This window comes from Apteryx mantelli, chromosome 3, assembly GCF_036417845.1.
Source record: "Apteryx mantelli isolate bAptMan1 chromosome 3, bAptMan1.hap1, whole genome shotgun sequence".
NCBI lineage: Eukaryota > Metazoa > Chordata > Aves > Apterygiformes > Apterygidae > Apteryx > Apteryx mantelli.
This window is the reverse complement of record NC_089980.1, coordinates 76,836,397-76,854,851: the sequence shown is the minus strand read 5'-3', so window position 1 is coordinate 76,854,851 and position 18,455 is coordinate 76,836,397. Positions and strand designations below refer to the sequence as shown.

At 40.4% G+C, this 18,455-nt stretch overlaps 1 protein-coding gene across 3 annotated transcripts in view; it reads left to right on the top strand.

Annotated features, from left to right (window-relative positions):
- Window positions 1-6,822: 6,822 nt before the first annotated feature.
- The window catches only part of ENPP1 (ectonucleotide pyrophosphatase/phosphodiesterase 1), a 60,477-nt gene continuing 48,844 nt past the window's right edge, over window positions 6,823-18,455 (top strand). For all 3 annotated transcript variants that reach the window (XM_067293708.1, XM_067293707.1, XM_067293709.1), the window contains exon 1: window positions 6,823-7,024. In XM_067293708.1, the coding sequence (XP_067149809.1) occupies window positions 6,836-7,024 (189 nt within the window). In that variant the 5' untranslated portion in view covers window positions 6,823-6,835. The remainder of the gene's footprint in view (window positions 7,025-18,455) is intronic.

The following is an 18,455-nucleotide window of genomic DNA, read 5'->3' as shown; positions in this document are numbered from 1 at the left end:
AGTAAGCTCTGGACCTTTTTCTAAGCAGGTTTGATTAAAAATATGATTTCAGATTCAAAGAATAAGAAAATCTTGCCTAGTTGCTTGATTAATGGTACTAACCATGTGTCACAGGACATCACTACTAGTGAACTGGTTATCACTGAACGCTGTCAGGAATATTATTGACACTAAACAAATTTGAAGTGGTAACTAACACAAAAGTGCCTTAGCCCAGAAGGTCTGGGATCTTCAAAATGTCAGCTATCATTACTTTTCAGATACTTTCCCTGCAAATTAGGCTTCAATTTAGAAGATAACAGTAAGTAAGAGGGTACCTAAATGCAATGCCCCAGTGGTAAGTTACACCCTGAAAGTATAATAGCAAGATATCTTCCGAAGATATGCTCTTCCTCAGAAGCCTAAATGGGTGCTCTGAGACAAACTGGTTTACCAATAACTTGTAAACTATGTGGCCAAGATATCCTGTACATAAACTTTCCACGACCCCAAACAGATACAAACATTCACTAAAAATTCATCATGTATCTTTCTGGATAAGGGTAAAATAATTTTTAGACACCACTAACATCTTTAAACTTTTAAGTCTCTTGCCTTCACCATTTTTTTTCTGAAAAGGAATAACAAATGGAACACTTCTCATTATCCCTGCACATAGTATTTTAATTATTTGTGTGGATTTTATTGAGTAATATGATATTTTACAATACCAAATGTTTCCTTAAACATGCACCAAGTTCCTGGAGCATTTGTGGGCTCTGCAAACAGTGGAAGAAACAAATTGCATTGTGAAAATCACAAACATGTTTATTTCATGATCATTTGAAGCAGCCAGCCTTAAACCATCGTTCTGGGAACTTTTTGAAAGCAAAGTCTTTTTCCAGAATCTTGTTTTGATGACATTTGAATATGTCCATATGAAATAGATGTTCCAGCAGTGAAATACAAACTTGGCATTCCATGCACTCGCTTCCAGTAAAAAGGTTAAGAATGCCAGCGACTGTACTGTGGAAAAGATCTGTAGAAAAAAGCAGCATCTGAATGGTAATGCTGCTGCACAGGACATAGGGCTTTCTCAGATTACCCTGACCTACATTTTTTTTTTTAACATCAGGACAGTAAATACAGCAAAAAATTGACCTTGGTAAGGCTGGTTATAAGTCTTCTGGGGTCTTGAATCTTTTTTTTTATGGCACAGTACTTCATTGAATTGTAGCTCAAAACTAGGGCATGAGTTTCAGATTGATGTTCAGATTTCATTTGCCTTATGAAGGTGTGGACCAGCAGCATTCCTGACTCAAAGATAATTTTCAACTTACTTTTGAATAACTGTCTGTCTGGAAGATACATGACACTTAATTACCTCAGTAATTTTTCCAGTGTAGGTGCAAGCAAATTCTTCCTGGTAATAGGTTTGCTTGTATAGACCTCTGAGATATGGTTGGCAGATTAGATATTAGAACTATGTTTGCTAGAGAGATTAAATATGATAATAGTGTAATTGTCTTATAATGATTGTTTGCTTGAGTAGCATTAGAGTATTCAAACATCTCTCATAAGTATTGTATTAGGTGATAATTGGTGCTTTCCTCCAAATACTGCCAACACATTGTCATTGTGTCAGGATTTTATAGCTTAAAGGCGTCTAACCAGTTTGTCTGAAATCAGATAAATACATTTTTATATAGCTTACAGAAACAGGCAATCACTGTAAAGCAAGTGTTCCCTGTTGGTAAATTAAAGGCTTTTCATAGTTTGCTTGTATTGTTGCCAGTAGTCTAACAACTGCTGTCATATTAAATGTGCAATAAACCTTGTGCAACTGAAGACTGAAAATAGGCAGGATTGTGGCATTCTTCAATGATCCAGGAAAGATTAGCAGATCAGACTATTATCCTTAGATCATATTCTTCCTGAAGATCAGTAAAACAGCCAAAAAAGTGGGTAATACTTTGCAAAAACAATTTTCTTTGCGTACTTACCAAAAAATGGGGCATTTATAGAGCAAGATTAGCAGACTCTGAAACAAAGTAGTTATGAAAGACTAAGTTCTTCTAAGTGTTTTGCCTGACAAAGAGAGAAAAGCTCAGAATCTGAGTCTTGCAATGTGCATCTTGGAACTTTATCTTGCTCTTGTGTCTTGGATCTTTGCTCAGCTATGTACTATCTGAAATTCCATGAATGCGGGTTTTACAGATATAATTCTGACAAATACAGTTCAGTTCATACTATTCAAAGCACCCATAAATGCCATGAGATTTCTGACTTCATCTTAGGGATTACTGCCAGACACAATAAAGCACTCTATTTCAGATATACTTCCAGAAAAAAGGTTTTGTGTTTTTTTTCTGGTGATCTCATCATGTTCTCCTCTGCCAGAATTCTAGTACCAGCTGGGGTAGGTTTGTGAACAGATCCGTGATCCCTTGTAGGAGAGCAGGGTTCAGCAAAATGATGCATATTTGGACAACATATATTCATCTTGTTATGGCACATGTGGGGCTTTTTTTTTTTTTTTTTTTTTTAAGAGTGCATACAAATGGTCAATCTTGTAAGATCAAGGTTCTGTTGGTAGTTTGAGGCTGTGAAAGATTTTGTACAGAGAGAGAGTTTAGTGAAAGGACTGGTTTAAAGAGTAGTGGAAATTATTATCCAAGTAGCTCTTTTGCCAAAATAAATTATTGATATAGGTTTTCTTTCTGGGAGCCAAACGTTGGAAATGGAAAATGTGAAAATCTGTTTGCTACAAAACGGTGGTATTATAATGAAGAATGAAATTAACAGTCTGAAAACTCACCGATTATTGTAGCACTGTTTGTCATAGAAGATAGACTGGAAGGGACTTCACAATGCCATCTGGTCCATTCCATTTTTCTGACGCTGGAAGAAGTAAGTGGTTTAAACTATTCCTGATCAATGGAGATTCCTGTGATGGAGATTCTGCAACCTTTTTAGGGAATCTATTCCAGTGCTTCACTCTCTGCATTACTTTGCGCTCATGTCTAATCTAAATCTCTGTCACTATACTTTATCCTCATATTAATTCTTATTTTATCTAGCTTGGACAAGGAGAACTGCTGATTCCCTTTGTGGTATATTGGAAGACTGTTACCATGTTTTCCCTCTGTTTTCTCTTCCTTAGACTAAAGAACTGCATCTCTTTCAGTCTTTCCATGTAGGATATTCTTTCTGGATCTCTGACCAATCCTGGCACTTTTTCCTGGCCCTTTTCTCATCCCTTTGTCCCCATGCTGTAATATTGTAAGCATATGTATCTATCTAACCTCTCATGCTATTCATCAAATTGCGAAACAGATGCTCTTTCATCAAGGATTTCTTCAATTCCTGTGAATTTTTAGATATACTTTGAGTATTAAATAAAACTCTAGGAATGATATCTCAAAAACTAAGAAAAATACTCATTTGTTCATTGATTTTTAGAATAGTTTTACAATATAGTTCTCTCATAACAATGGCAGAGAAGTCCTTATACTGGAAACAACAGCATGAACTTCTTTTTTCGATCTGTGGGTTTTGATGCATGCTTGAATCTCCTTCAGTTTAGCAAGGAAATTTAGATTATGAGGGAGAGGGTGTGACTTCCTGAGGTGAGTTTAGCTCAGACAATTTCATGCTGTCTCAGTCGACAGAGGTAGAGATATGACTTTTAACAGTTTGGATCCTCTTGAAGTGTTTCATTAGCAGGAATGATGCAACAGGCAAACAGAGCTGAGAAACAAAACTTCATCAGCTTTCATTAGGCTGAGAGTCCAGTGTTACACCGAGCAGTAACATTCTTTAACATGCAGCTCCAGCTTTCAGTCTTGAGCTTCTGGTCTTTTTTACGGCTACAGAAGTTTTGCTGAGGATTAGAGACAGTGCAACAATAAATAGTTGCCACAACCACCAACCACTGGGAAAGCTTTATGCTGCAACTTAACAGTTAAGACTCAGCCAGACTGGGGCTGGTTATCATAGGACATGTCACATAATGGCACTCCTCTGTCTGCAAGCTAAATCTGTCCCCCTCCTGACAGAGCAGCAAGGGTCTCCATGCCCTGGCTGAAGTGAATGAAGAGTCCACGAGTGCCTTGAGGTGTAATTTACACCCTTCATCACTAGGCCAGAGTTACTATTTGTGCTATAGCCAGCTCACAAGCAGGGGTCAGACTAGAATTAAGTGTTTTTTGTTCCAGTCTTGCTGAAAAATAGACATCCAATGATTATTCTATCAAGGTAAAAACATTCAAGTGACAAGTGTCACAAGCACTGAGATGCAGCAGTACATCTCAGTCCTTATGTTTATTTTTATCTCTCACTACATAACTTCCTTTGTCTTCCCTGCTGCAGCTAATGGCTGAACGACAAATTAAAACTAAGAAGGTCTAATGGCTCCCATTTTGTCCCTTTCCAGATAAGGTCTGGAAACACGAAGCCATTTGTGATGCTTTTCTCCCCTTTTTTTTTTTTTGAGGTAGCTTGCTTCAGTCAAAGTTTGGTTTGCATGGATGACAGAAGTCCTTGCTCCCTCAAAAGCCTTCTCAGTTTCTGTTGAAATGGCTGCAGCCAATTCCTTGGAATTTGGATGTGTAATCTTAGAAATCATCACAACTAATTAATTGCACAATTACCTTTTTTGTCACAGACGGATTAGAATTGCATTGACTAATATTTCCCAATCCTCCCCCAGGGAGATTAGGCAATTGGTAGATTTCTGAAGGTTTCAGATTTGAAGTGTTTAGCCTCTTCTCCCAGCATTCAACAGAAAAGTGTTAGCACCTGATTTCTTCAGTTTCAAAACTTAGTCCTTTTTGGCTTTCCGATCTACCCTTATCTAAAGTACCCTGGAGACCCTGTCAAAGAGCTGAAATGAAGGTATGTTACTTCTACTGTTAGGTTAATTAGGTTAATTAATTTCCATGTTTAGCCTGAAGCACCTTAACTGTTTGTATTGATCCAGAAAGAAATGATAAAACTGAGGGTGTTCATGAATATTTTTTGTATATTTTGTAATTTATGAATTTTCATTAGATCTGAGCTGTGCCTCAGATGATGATGACAGGCATATGCAGTCAGTTCTGCAGCAATTTTCAATAGGCTATTAGCTACAGTAGCACTACGGACATTTGTACATTTGTTTAACACATTACATGTGTAATTGCATGAATGAAAAATCTTTAGGGTTTTTTTTTACTGGAAATTTCTAGTGGCTGTTTCACTATGAGACTCAGCTGAAATACAAAAGAGCAATAACATTTTGACACTGCTCAAGATCACTTCCCAAGGAAATCTTCCTTTTACCATTGCTCTCCGTTTTTCAGAAAGTATTTCTTCAGAAACTATGCAATTGCCACTCTTTTCTGACTGCAATAACCATTAATACAAATCTGCCGCAGACTCCTCAAGCCCTAGGAAATCAAAATCATCATCACACAAGAAATAATGGAATAAAAGTTATTTTTAGCAATTTTCAGCATAAACAGACTTTGCAGCTATTGGTGTTACTAAACACTTGCATGTCTCTTAGAGAAATGAAGACTATTATATTTCCTGGAGTTGGCAAGCATGCAGTAGGCTCACAGTAGATGTATAACTGACAATAACAGTCATACCTATAAATTTGGAACCAGCTGGCCTTCCTCAGTGGTAAATAGGGTCTCAAAATAAAATTAGCGGTGTGACTCTTATTTATCAAACAGTAGGGCTGAATTTAGTGAGAATCACCTCGGCAGGAAGAAGCAAAACCATGGATAATTCTGTGTCTGTCTAAATACAACACAGAGAAGGATTCCTAAATATAAAGTCTGGTTCACTCTAACGCTGTAATATCCTCCTGAACATGACCTGGACTTCAAATAGTTAACTGAAAGTTGCCTCAGAGGAAAAGGTGAAGGAGCTGGTCCCCGAGAGGTACTTCAATGGCCATAAGCAGAACCTGTCCGCAATGGGAATTTCCGTGGAAGTAACAGCCGGTGCAGAAACCACTGCCAGCTTCAAAGTGGGTAGGCAAACTAGAGGAAAAGTCTTACCTGGAAAGAAATGAAGGTTAGCTAAAACTGGCAGAGAAAGACACATTTTCAGCCTGTTAATACTGTGAATATAAGCAGCAGGAAATAAAACGCCAGCAAAAGAAATAAGCTCAGACTGTAAAGCTCTACTAAGGGTTAGGCACACCGCTTTGGCAGGAATGACAGGGGCAGCAGTTGCCCCACAGCGCAGTGACTCCCCGACGCCTGGCACGGCTGCCCCCGGCCTCGCATGTGGGGGCTGCAGGCCGGGCCCAGTGCTGGAAGCTGGTGTCAGTAAGAGGGCCGCCCTTTCCACTGAGAGGAAACCGTGGCTGCTCGCCCTCGCAAACATCACCCGCCACCCTCCTCCAGCCTCTATTTTGGAGCAGCGTTACATCATGGCTAGCTGTGACGGCACGCTGAGCGGCTTCGGATGAACGAGACTCTTTAACTGGAAATAATTTATATATATATATATATATATTTACACACACGCACACACATACAAGATTCACTCACACACAAACCTGTATCTTTACACTCCCCCACGGGGGCGTGCAGGCACAGGTGTGAGGGGCAGGGTGTGAGCGCATAGGTGTACGCGACGTGTAAGTGTATGGAAACCCCACTGGTGGCCTGGGAGGGGAAACGAGCAGGGGAAGCCGCAAAGCGCGGGTGCGCCGCGCCGCGCCTCGCGGGTGCCCGAGGAGCAGCGCGGCCGCCGCCGCCCGCGCTACCGGGCGGGGAGGCGGGGCCGCGCCGCGCTCCGCCGCCGCTCTATTAATATCGGCGGCCGCCGCAGGCAGAGGGCAGAGCTGCGGGGAGTCATGCAGGGCAACGGCGAGAAGACCCCGGCGGGGAACAGCCACGAGCAGGGCCTCGGCGGGAGCGGGGCGGCCGACGGCGAGCGGCAGGCTGCCGCCGTGCCCATGCTCCCCGCCCTGGAGGTGGCTGAGGAGCCGGACAAAGCAGCTCCGAGCGGCAAAGACCCCAACACCTATAAAGTGCTCTCCCTGGTAAGGGCCGGCCGCCGAGCCTCGCCGCGGGTGCCGGAGGGGCCCGCCGCGGCGCGGGGAGCAGGGGCAGGGCGGTGGCCGTTAACGGCGCTCCGCGGTGGGGTGGGGGCTGAGGAGGCGGGCGGCGCCGCTGAGCTCCAGCCAGGGCTCGCTCGGCCTCCCGGGCGGCAGGGCGCTGTGGCGGTAGCCTGCGGCGGAGCCGCAGGCCGCAGGTGTTCCGCCTTGCGGGCGGTGGCGGCGGTACGTGGCGCCGCCTGAGGGGGGGAGAGGGCGCCTTCCAGTGCTCGCGGGCCTCGCTCCGTGAGGTGTGGGCGCTCCCGGGCCAGGGGCTGAGCGCAGCAGGGCCTCCAGAAGCCCTTTGGAAGTCCTGTATCTCCGGTCTCAAACTGAGATCCCGACATCTGCTTTTGTAGTTAAGAGTCGGAGTCAAGAATTAGAAGGCTCACAACATCACTCTGTTCCTAAACACTGGTGAGCCGGTCACCCTGTAGGTGTGCCTGTGACTGGCCTTGTCCCGGCTATGGATGTCACTGATGGATGAACCTGAACCAGGCCTGTAAACAAGGTAGTTAGTAGTGTCAGGAGAAGGATGCAATTTTCAGCACCACAGGCTCCTCAGGGTGCCGTGAGTGGTACTGGCAGTGCTGGAACCCTTTGTGCATCAGAAGTTAATTTGAGACCGAGGCATGGCACTTACCTTTCTGTTACTTATTTATTTTATTGCTATAAAGGGCTAGCTATCTGGAAAAGGAAGGGGGAATTCTTAGGTTTTTCAGTTGGTTTATTTTATCCTCTTGACAATACTAGGGGTTGAATCTTCTTGAATCTTTTGAAATATTAGTGGTTATCCTCTTTTCCTGATGTAGTTCTAGCTGTTTGGCACAGGGGACACAGCAGGGAAGACAAACAGATTAAAGTAGGAAAATATGGCCAGAAAAATTAAAAAAGAAAAAAAAAAAAAGAAAAAAAAAGAATTCAAGAGTCCAAAGGGCAGAGGAAGTATAGAAATTTCCTTCTCGCTGAACTTAAAACACATTGGGTTGAAAGCTTGTTTCCAAATCCTGCTCTGGAGGTGCTTTCAGGCTGGTTTGGAGGGCTCTGTCTAAAGCGGTTGTTAGCAGGTAGGTCAGTTTCTAGTTTTAGCTGTGTTATAATTATCCTCCCTGTAGAGATGTGAAAATAAGACCTTCCAGACAGCAATTGTGAGGCTAAAATCATTAACAAAGGTAAAGAACTCTTGCTTTCTTGGAAGGCAACTTCTGTGGAACTACAGCATATTTTATTACTTATATTTATGCCATAAGCAGTACTCCTTAGAATCATTAAAACTTAAGGATTGAGATACCTTTCCAAACTTACCTTTAGTTTTATAATCTGCTTACTATTTCAAATGAACTGTAAATCCAATCATACTAACTCCATATTAATCATACATTTGGACACACTGGTTGTAAGTTGCATTTGCAAGTTTTTCAGAACTGTATCATAAGAAAAATGCTGAACTTCACTTAAAGGTCTATGGTAACCTCCATATAGCAGTTATTTTGGCACCTGTGCTGATTGAAAAGTTCCCTGTGAGAAATAAAGGTTGTGGGTTGTAGCTGCTTTCCTTACTTAGCTCTCTTCTGGGGAGGTTAGCATGACCCATAAAAGCTGCTGGCTGGTGCTTGCCAGAAAGCTGTGATGGTGAGAACAGCCCACCTCTTTCCAGGTTTCAGAATACCTAGTTATAGTGAAATATATAGTACCAGCAACTTAAGTCTATTACTTAAGTTTTTTAGGCTCTAATATAACAAACTGACTAGCTGTCTAGCCAGTATAGCTGCTATAAAACTGGAGTTAAGCACAAGTTAAAACTTTTGCACGTAAATGCTCTTCTGAATTAAGGCCTTATTTTCCAACCCACAGTTTTCCCTTCAGAATTGGCAAAACATTCATCCTGTGCTGAATAAAACTTTAAGATGAAGTACACGTCATCTATACAGAAATAAAGTTATACATATAAGCAACCATACACCATTGTTTACAGCTACTTCAGACACTGTGATAACTTAGAATATTTAGGGAACTTGAAAGGCTTTCCAAAAATAGATGCTATTGGATTGAGTAAAAACAAGAATATATTTAACTTTAACATCATATTAGGTCATAAGAGTGGAAAGCTGGAGTTAGAAATGCAAGTTTTTCCTCTTCCACAAACCAATTTATTTATAATGCACTGATGATGTTATTCCAATATAGAGGTAAGTAAGAAGTGAGTCAACTTACCTGCTTGATGTTCCAGACTGCTGTGAGAAACAATGAAAGTGACATTGCTCAAATTAGACACAGCTGAACTCACTTTGCCTGCATCTACTCTAGTTTCATGCACCAGTACTTCCTCTGGGTAGATAGGAAAATCTACTTTCAGGTAAGTTTCTGTTGAACTTTTTGTAAAAACTGTGAGTGCATTTCATTCAGGTCTATGCATGACATCCATAGAAGTCTGTAGATTTTATGAATACAGCATATGTGTTAGCGTCTTCTGTAATTGGGCAAGGTAGTCTCATGGATAGAAGAATTGCAAAGTTGCTATGTACACAAGGTTGAGCCATGTAGAATCTACCCATGGGTGTTGATGGTTGTTCCAGAAGCTGCTTTGTTTTATATGGCAGTATTTAGCTATTGTTAACTGAATATATGTTGGTTGAGGGAGGATGTGGGTAGATAAGGAAGTGGTATGGAGTAACCTGCTTTTAGCAGTTCTTACAATGGCAGATTTAATTCTAGTTCAGCTGTAGGCTTTCCTAACATGTTTGTCACCCTTCTGTTGCAGCTGTACAGAGAGGAATGCATTCTTCTCTGAATTATGGGACAGGCCTACAGGAACTTATTAACCCTTGGTGCTTTCCTAAGGCAATTGTATGAAAACATCCGGCTTTGAGTAGCTGTGAGATATGATCCTTTTATCCATTTATATAATCTCCATACACGCATCTTTGTCTTGCCAGTTTTCCGAACTCTTACCTTTGTCCACCAAAGTCCAGTATGGTGGTTGCCTGTTTGTAGCCTCTCTAGGCTCACCCACTACCTTAGTCTGGAACAGCTTGCTGCCACCAAAGAGCAGTGTAATTCTTACTTAGGTTTGAGGTTCTCTATTCCAGTTTGATTATTCTCAGGCACTGCTTTTTGGTCTAGTTCTCTTATTTCAATTAAATGGAAAGTTCAGTGCATTTAATGCCCAAATGTTAAGGGGGGGAAAAAAGTAACAAAATTTCTCATTTTGACACCTTCACACTTTTCTTTTGCATAACTGGAAAACTCATGTAAACTGACACTTTCCTTAGAAAACTCTAAGAGGCTTTTCTAACTTGAGATTTCCTGATTAGAAAAACATTTTTAAAAATTTCAGATAAACTCCAGGCTTGTTGGACATTGAAAGTGTGCTGGTCCTTTCTAAAGATTCAGTCAAGCATTTCAGAGTATATAAAGATAGTAAATTATGAGGTTTAAAATCCTCTGACAATGTCCTTAACAAGAAAAATACTTTAAGTCTGGGATTTTTTGCCTTGTTGTACCTTTTTATTATTAAGGCTATTTCTTTTCTTTTCTTTTTTCCCCCCTTTGATTAGTGTTTTATGCATATACCAAACATAAGTGTTCTGAAATTTTCTTCTATTACATTGCCTTTGGCAATTCCCAGGGAGGGTAGATGGAATGTCTAACCCTCTGAATTAAAACAATTTTACTTATCAAATTAAGACAGTGTAACTCTTGGGATGTACTTCCAGAAAACAGCTTTTTTAATGGCTGGTTACAGACCAATGCAGATGCAATGAGAAGCAATACAGGATATGTGGCTGTACTCCTGTAGGTTTGGGTACTATTCCTTTTGGATATTTACTGATGTCTAGATTAGACTCAGGCAGTTGATGGGGTAAAACCTTATAATCATCGGCAGACTGAAGCCAGTGAAGGTGCCATGATAAAGGTGGCAATTCTGGGGAGCAGATGACCTCTGCACTGACATCAGTAGTCTTTTCATCTAGTGGGGAAGGTTAACAGCGTACTAGGCTATACCAACAGACTGGCAAATCAATAGAAGTTCTTATTTCTGTGTTCAGCACTTGTTAGACCTCATTGGGAATACTGTGGCCATGTTTGCCCTCCCCCTCTTCCCCAGTATCTCCCCCAGTACAAGAAAGAAGTTGATAAACTGGAGTGAATTCGGCACAGGGCTGCTAAGGTGGTTGAGGGCTGGAGCTCTTGCCCTGTGAGGATTAGCTGAGGGAGCAGGGCTTCTTCAGGCTGGGGAAGAGATGGCTTTTGGGGCCAACATCATCTTATTTTCTCTTCTACATCTCCTGTTGGAGAAGGAAAGACAGGGAGCTGCTAGTGAGAGTAGGTGGAAAATGCATTTGATTTGTTGAGAAGCAGTGTGTTGGCCCAGAGCCAGCACTCTTAGGCTCTTGGGCTTCAGGCTCCTGAGAGGCATGTGATCACTGGATGAACTTGTCTTCTGCTGTTGCTGCTGCGTGGCTGCAATAAGGTTTTGATTCTGAGGGACACACTGCACGGAAAACTAATCCCAATTTCATGAATTTCCCCTTCGTGTTCATCATACAAGCTCAGGAATTAATGTAACTGATGTGAGGAGACAAAAGACAGTGACAGGAAAGTGTTTGAGCCCCAAGCCTGCCATTGGGAATGTGCTTATTGACTTCAATGAACTCTGGTTTAGGCGTTTTTATGGCTATCAGTCAGTTCTTCAGTACTGACTCCAACTGTTTTGAAGATCCTGTTCTTTCAATTACTTTTGCTGTGACTGAGGTTGGGAGACTTGGAGTCTTCAGCCTGGCCTGTGATCCTTTTTGTGGCCCTCAAAACCAAAACAGTACAAAAAGGTTGGAATGGAATAATTTTCTATGTACCTTGCCTCTTCCCCTTCCCACACCCCCTGTATGGGTCCTCACTAAAACTACTTGTTCCTATGAGTGTTGGATTGAACTTGATGGGGCTTTATTTTTGTTTTTTTTCCCTTCCCTTGTGTTCCAAGAAACTCTGCGCAGCTTAACAATAAAGTTATTGGTTGACTGGTATGTGTGGTGTGTGTGTTTTCTTTTTTGGAGGGTGGGGGAGGGTTGCACGGGGGCAGTTCACATAGCCTCTGGCAAAACAAAAGATAAAAATGACAGTAAGGGGGTGGCCATAACTTAAATCACCTGTTAACATCCAGGATATGGTAGATGGCTTTGAAATATTTCAGAACAGACAGTGTTAAAGCAATTCTTGGCCAATCTGCAGTATTTTTCTATTTGGAGAAAAGTCTATTTCAGTGTTTGGGGAAACAAGGGTATTTTACAGTAAATATATTGCCTCTTTTGTCAGCCTTACAACTTTCCATCTCCAATAATAGTTTGTTTCAAATTCTGAAGATTTGCAGTGAAAACAATATTGATGTTTGACTGAAGTTTTCTGATTGCACTTGCTGTTGGTATTGCTTAAATGCATCTGATTACAATACACTTTTACAACAGTAAGTACATAGGATGTTGGCCAATTTATTCTCTTAAAAGAAAACTCAGTTTTTGGACACTTTAAAACCACAGTTACTTTTGAGGTTGCTCTTCCTTCATTTCACTTTTCAGGGAAGGCTTTGCAAATATTTCTCATTATATACAGGGAACTGTAAACCAACAGTTTATTCTTCAAATGGATACCCTTATGTTGGGTATTGAAGACAAATCTTAATCTTACTCTCCTACAGTAAAAAGTTAAGAAGTATGTAGCCGTTCTAACTCTGAAGGGTTGACTTGTTCTCTTAATTTACTCACATTTTTTACTTCAGCATATCCTATCCTAGATGACAGCAGCTGATGCAAAATGAAAATACTATCCAAAGAAACATTTGTAGGATTTAAGGTTTGTCTATATTAAAAGAAATACACTTGTATAAAAAAATCTTTACCTAGGCAGAATAAGGATGGTTGATGCATATATTTCTACTTAGAAATCATTTTAAATTTTACTGCAGACTATATTCATCTCTTACAGTGTTGGAGTTCCTGTGTGACCATAGAGAAACTCACTTTGGGTATGGCTATGTTGCAGTCAAAGGTGTGATTGCAGCTCTTCTGAGCACACTTGAATGGATTTTTCAGCTGGGTAACTTAGGTGTTGCTGTCAAGGTAGACTGGAGTGTGGAGTTTAGCACAGCCTACAATGTGCTCTCTTACATAGCTGAGCTAGAGGGTTTTAAACCATCTTGGTGGTTTCAGTCGCACCTCTGAGTGCAGCATATGAATGCTCTTGGTTTCCTTGACTACAGCTACAGTGCAAAGCTTAGAATAGACTTAAGTACATCCAGATGCATGACTTGTGTACTTCTGTCAATATTGCTAGCTGGCTGCTTGGGTGCAAAAGTCCATATTGTACCTAGGACTTTAAGTTTCAACTATCTTCTGGTGGATTAGACTGTCATGTGCTCAGCTCAGCCCCTACTGGTCCACTCAGACCACACAAACAGCTAGGGCTGTAGCTGGTGCCTGCAAGCTCAAATGTCTTGCCTGAGTGTTCCAGAGCTCAGACTAAATCCATGCCTCAATGTTTTCATTCTCTTTTGTTTTGTAGTAGTGTTTGCCTGCCTGTTGGGGAACAGCCAAGGGCAGGCTGCGCTGAAAGGGAAAGTAAACTTGTAGCTAAGCATGACAACAAGGCAGGCAGAAGCAGTGGCCTCACTGGCAAGGACAGTCTCACAGTGTCTGAGCAAGGTGAGCAGAGCAGGTCTGGGGACACTAACCAGGTGCAGCTGAGTCCAGATTGCTAGGAAAAGTCTGTAGGTGATGAGGCAGGTCCAGGAAGTCAAGTATGGGTCAGGGTCTGGAGCAATGGGGTGCTTGACCAAGATGAATGTGGCTGAAATGCAGCTCAGGAAAAGATGGGGGAGCCCCTGCTGAGCCTTTTTTCCAGATTTTTTCAGAAGTGTCTTCAAGACTGGTCAAGGTTTCTCAAACAGCTGCACTGACATCAGAGAGCTGGCCTTGAGCACAGAAAGTCAAGCCCTTGGGAGGGGGGAGTGTGCTCCTGGCACTGCTTGCATGTAGTTCTCCAAGGCTCTTGGTTACTAGAATAAGGGACAAATTAATAGTTTAAATTTATTTTTTTCCATACAGATAATTACTAAATTGAATTCAGAACAACTCAGTTACTGTGTTTAAAAACTGCTGGATTTCAGACAAGGTCAAAGACAGAAAAATTATGTAAGGCTTGCTTCCAGCTTCTGCTGTTCAAAATTTTTCCTTGGCATCCTTTCACTGATATCAGTAGAATTACACAAGGAGTGAATTGTTCTAATTTGACTAACCATGGAAGCACACTTCTGTTGGCTGAAAGGAGCGGAGCAAGTTTAAAGGTTTTGAAATATGGGAGGCTTGAAAAGTTTCTTACCTTGGAGCTGGCATTAGAAATTAATATACTGTCAAACCTCACTGACTGAACCCTATGGGAACTGGATAAATACTTGTTTTAAAGAATGTTTTTCTAATAGAATTTGGCAATACACTACATCACAGTAGTGTCCCACTTGAATCAAACATTAGTACATACTGTTTTCACATAAGTTATTTCATAATGATCAGCATTGGAATGATATTTTGAAAATAAGACAGAAAAGCTATCAAAATGGTTTAGAAATATACTTACTTTCTTCACTGAAAAAGCGAAAAAACCCTTTCCTTTTCTGCAAAGAAGTTGCACAGGGCAGCTGTGTTTAAAACAAACAAAAAAACTTTAAGGGTACTTCTAAGACAACAGTGGATCTTACTGTAACTGGGATGTTGTGGAGGACTAGGGAAACTAGTATAAATAAGGACTTTTGCTAAAACTTTGTTTTACCAAATGGGCCATTATTTAACCATTTATCACTGAGTAAATAAGATAGGTAAGGAGAAAAGAAATTAATGAGAGAAAATGAAATATTTAAGTTATTGAAGAAAACAAGATGCGTGTGACTCTCTTCCCAGTTCTGCTGTGTAGCAACAGATAGGAAAATGACCTAAACAGATGCCTTTTAATGTGCAATAGTATTTGAGCAAACAAGTTTGGGTTGTTATGGTGTTGTGTAGTGGTGTGTTTTTTTTTTTTTTTTTTGCTTATTGTTCTTAGGATTACAAGATGTGAAACTGCTATAGCTGGTTATGCAAAAATGGTCAGAATTTCCCATTTATCTTTCATTATGCTATGTTCTTTAGTCCCTTTCTGTCTGAAATAAACTATTTTCATGTTGTGAAGCAACAAGTTTCTGTAGTCTTATTTTTCTTTTTTTGAGGGACTATATTCAAAGAATGCAGAGGTAAATAATGGCCTCTTTGCCAGCCCGGCCTTCATGTTGGGAAGACAGCCAAAGGAGTCAGGGTGAAAGGTATCCCTGTGATCAGGTATCAGTGAGCTTAGTAAAGAGTTATAGTGGTTGGCTTTAATACTTTGTCCTGTGTGTTTTCCCTTAGTGAGTCTGTGCATTTTTGGCATTTTGTATAGTCCTATAGTGTTTTACAGGTTTTCTTTTCTTGGTCTTTAAAAATCACTGTGTCTTCCTGCTCAGCCTAATATCCATGTAATGGTGGCAGTAGCAAGAGCATCTGCATGGGAAAATGAATGTGGATTTATTTGGTATATTTTGTGGTATTATCAGTACCCTGTAGAAGCCCTTCTCTACACTGTTCCTTTTATGACTTCCATGACAATACTATTAATTAGAAGAGCTTTAAACTTATTCTTGAAACTGTTGTTTTGGGGGGCTAGGAGTGTGAAAATTGCTCAAGGTCGTATTTTCTACCCCACTCCTGCCCTTATTCATGGGTCAAGTGCAGCTTGTTTGGACAACAGTTTTGACTTAGAATCAGAAGAGATTGGCAGTATTATGCCATCTTTACCATGTATTCATATGTCATTGCCACTAAAAATATATCATGCAGTGATGTCTTTGTATTCTGTGTTCATAGTTTGCTGTCCTAAGTAAAAGAATTGTTTTGAAAGTATGGTGTTAAGCTTTTTCTCAAAAGTAAAGATCACTTTTCAGTCCTGTTTATCCTTAGGTTTTGGTAAAACCTACCTGCTGATTAAATATCAAGAGTCAGCTGCTTTCTATTTTCTGGAAGTATAAATAGAAGTTAACTTCTTTCTCTGGCTAGCATATAGTACATTTTTTTTCCTCTTGTGTGCTCTCTCTTCTTATATGGCAAGTAATACACTGAAACAGGAGAGCCAGAGGTAAAATCTGTGTGCTTTGATATTGGTTCATGTGGTAATGTCTTCCAGAGGGTATGCACTTACACAATGGGGCAAGCAACAAATAAGAGAAATATTTTAAATTCTAGCTTGACAGCTGCAGACTGTTCTATCTTTTTGTCTCTGTCTTGCCAAAACCAGACTCCTGAATATTTTCGAAAAGTATTTAGAGAGTTATAGTATGACAGTGTCTTCTGCTGATAATAACCCACTGAATGAAGAGTTATCAGTCCTTAAATGTTCTTTATAACTTCTTCCAATGGCTTGAGGTACCTTAAAGCGTTCCTATCCTTTGAATGATGGTAGGGAGCAATAGTATGTAGTAGGTCTCAAGAGCATTCAATATGAACAGTAAAGGTAGAGCTTCTGCATGCTGCTTTGAGAAGTAAAACAATCTCTCTACATTTGTTAAAATAACTTGTCTCTTCTTAGTTCAAAAGAGGTTTTGGGTGTAAACTCAAAGCTCTGCCTCCACTGACTTAAGGATAATTCAGTCACCTCAAGTGTTTCAGGACGATCAGCCCATCTCATGGGCTGTAAACACTGAATATGAACTAACAGAAGGAAATCGTTGAAGAGCATAACATATGCTGAAGAAGAGATGGGTAATGGAAGAAGGCACACTTGTTTCAGTGCTGATAATCTTTAGGGTTTTTTTCCTGCATAGCTGTGCCAGTGTAGATGAATTATCCACCTTATTTCAACCTCTATCAAGTGTCCTCTAGTTGATGAATAAAACTGCTGAGTTGTATGTTTTGTGAGTTAGCCCTGTTTAAAAACAGTTTTTATAGGAGTTAGTAATAAAAAATAAATTACAAGTAAGAACAAAGTCATCTTCTTTCTGTCTTTAAAAAGGCATTGTGGAAATGCAGAAAACATACTGCACAAAGCAAAAAACTGTTCTACATTTGTCAGGGGTAGGGGGAACAGTTACTATGTTCTTTACACTTTTGCAGATGAAATTCTTTTTCAAAGATCTTTGTTAAGGTCCAGGTCATCAGTCATCTAAGAGCACAGAACAATGAAAACATAATAAGCCCTTCACAGGTCCCAGTGACTTTGGAAAATTCCATGGATTTTGTAATACTGGCATTACAGGCCCAGTCTAAATGTTCTCACTTCAGGGATAAACATGATGCAAGAGCTGCAAGAGTAAATCATGGAGGTGAGAATGAAAATTGACCATTTTTCATGGCTTCTTTGCTAATTACATAGTGGTCAGTTAATAGGTATGCCTTAAACTTTGGAGTAACAAGTTTTGTTGAACAAAGAACAGCAGGGAAGAAAAGAGGAAGTGATGGTAGAAAGCAAATAAGTCCATGGTAGGCAAAGAGTGAGGAAGTTCAATATGGGAAGAAACTTAATTCAGAATGATCTTCCTTAAGAGAAGCATAATCAATACATTCACTGCAAAAGAAAATATGGAATAGAAGAGTGGAGGAAAAGTAGAGGAGATAAACAAAGCTAGGAAAAGGTGAAGAGAAAAGGGGAATGGCATTCACAGTGTAAAGGAAGGATAAAATTTTACAGTAAAGGAAAGGTCAAGGGAAAAAAGGCTGAGAGATTTCTGTGCAAATCACTAAGACTTCTTGTACAGTTGATCAATTTTGTCATCCCATATATACAGTATGTACACTTGCCTTCTCTTTGGCCCTTCCACTGATTCACTGAAATCACTGCTGAAACCCTTTGACTTTATTTCTGTGGGGATGAGTGATGGAAATGATCCCGCTGTCTAACCATAGTATCATATTGCCATCTGCCCAGCTCAAAATAAAAGCCTTTTAAAATGTTTTCAGGGTTGCAGTTCTCCAGACGCTCAACCACCTATTCCCAACCACTATAATGTTTACAAGGCAATGCTTTTATTGCTTCCTCCCACGTAAAGGAAGCAGTGATGGGACAGAGATTCATCCCTAGATGACAATGTTATTTGATTCCCAAACAAACTTTCTCAAAAAGTTTTAGAACAGGACATTTTCTTCTCTCTACAGTTATTACTATGTTGGTTTTAAAGTCTCTTCTCAAATATTTATATTAAAACTACATCTGACACTTTGTCCTAGCAATCTCTCAAGTTGCAGAGCATGACAAGCTCATGCCCAACCTCTGTGTATAGCAAGGTTCTTTAATTGTATTTGCCTTCTGATATTATATTGGATTCCCA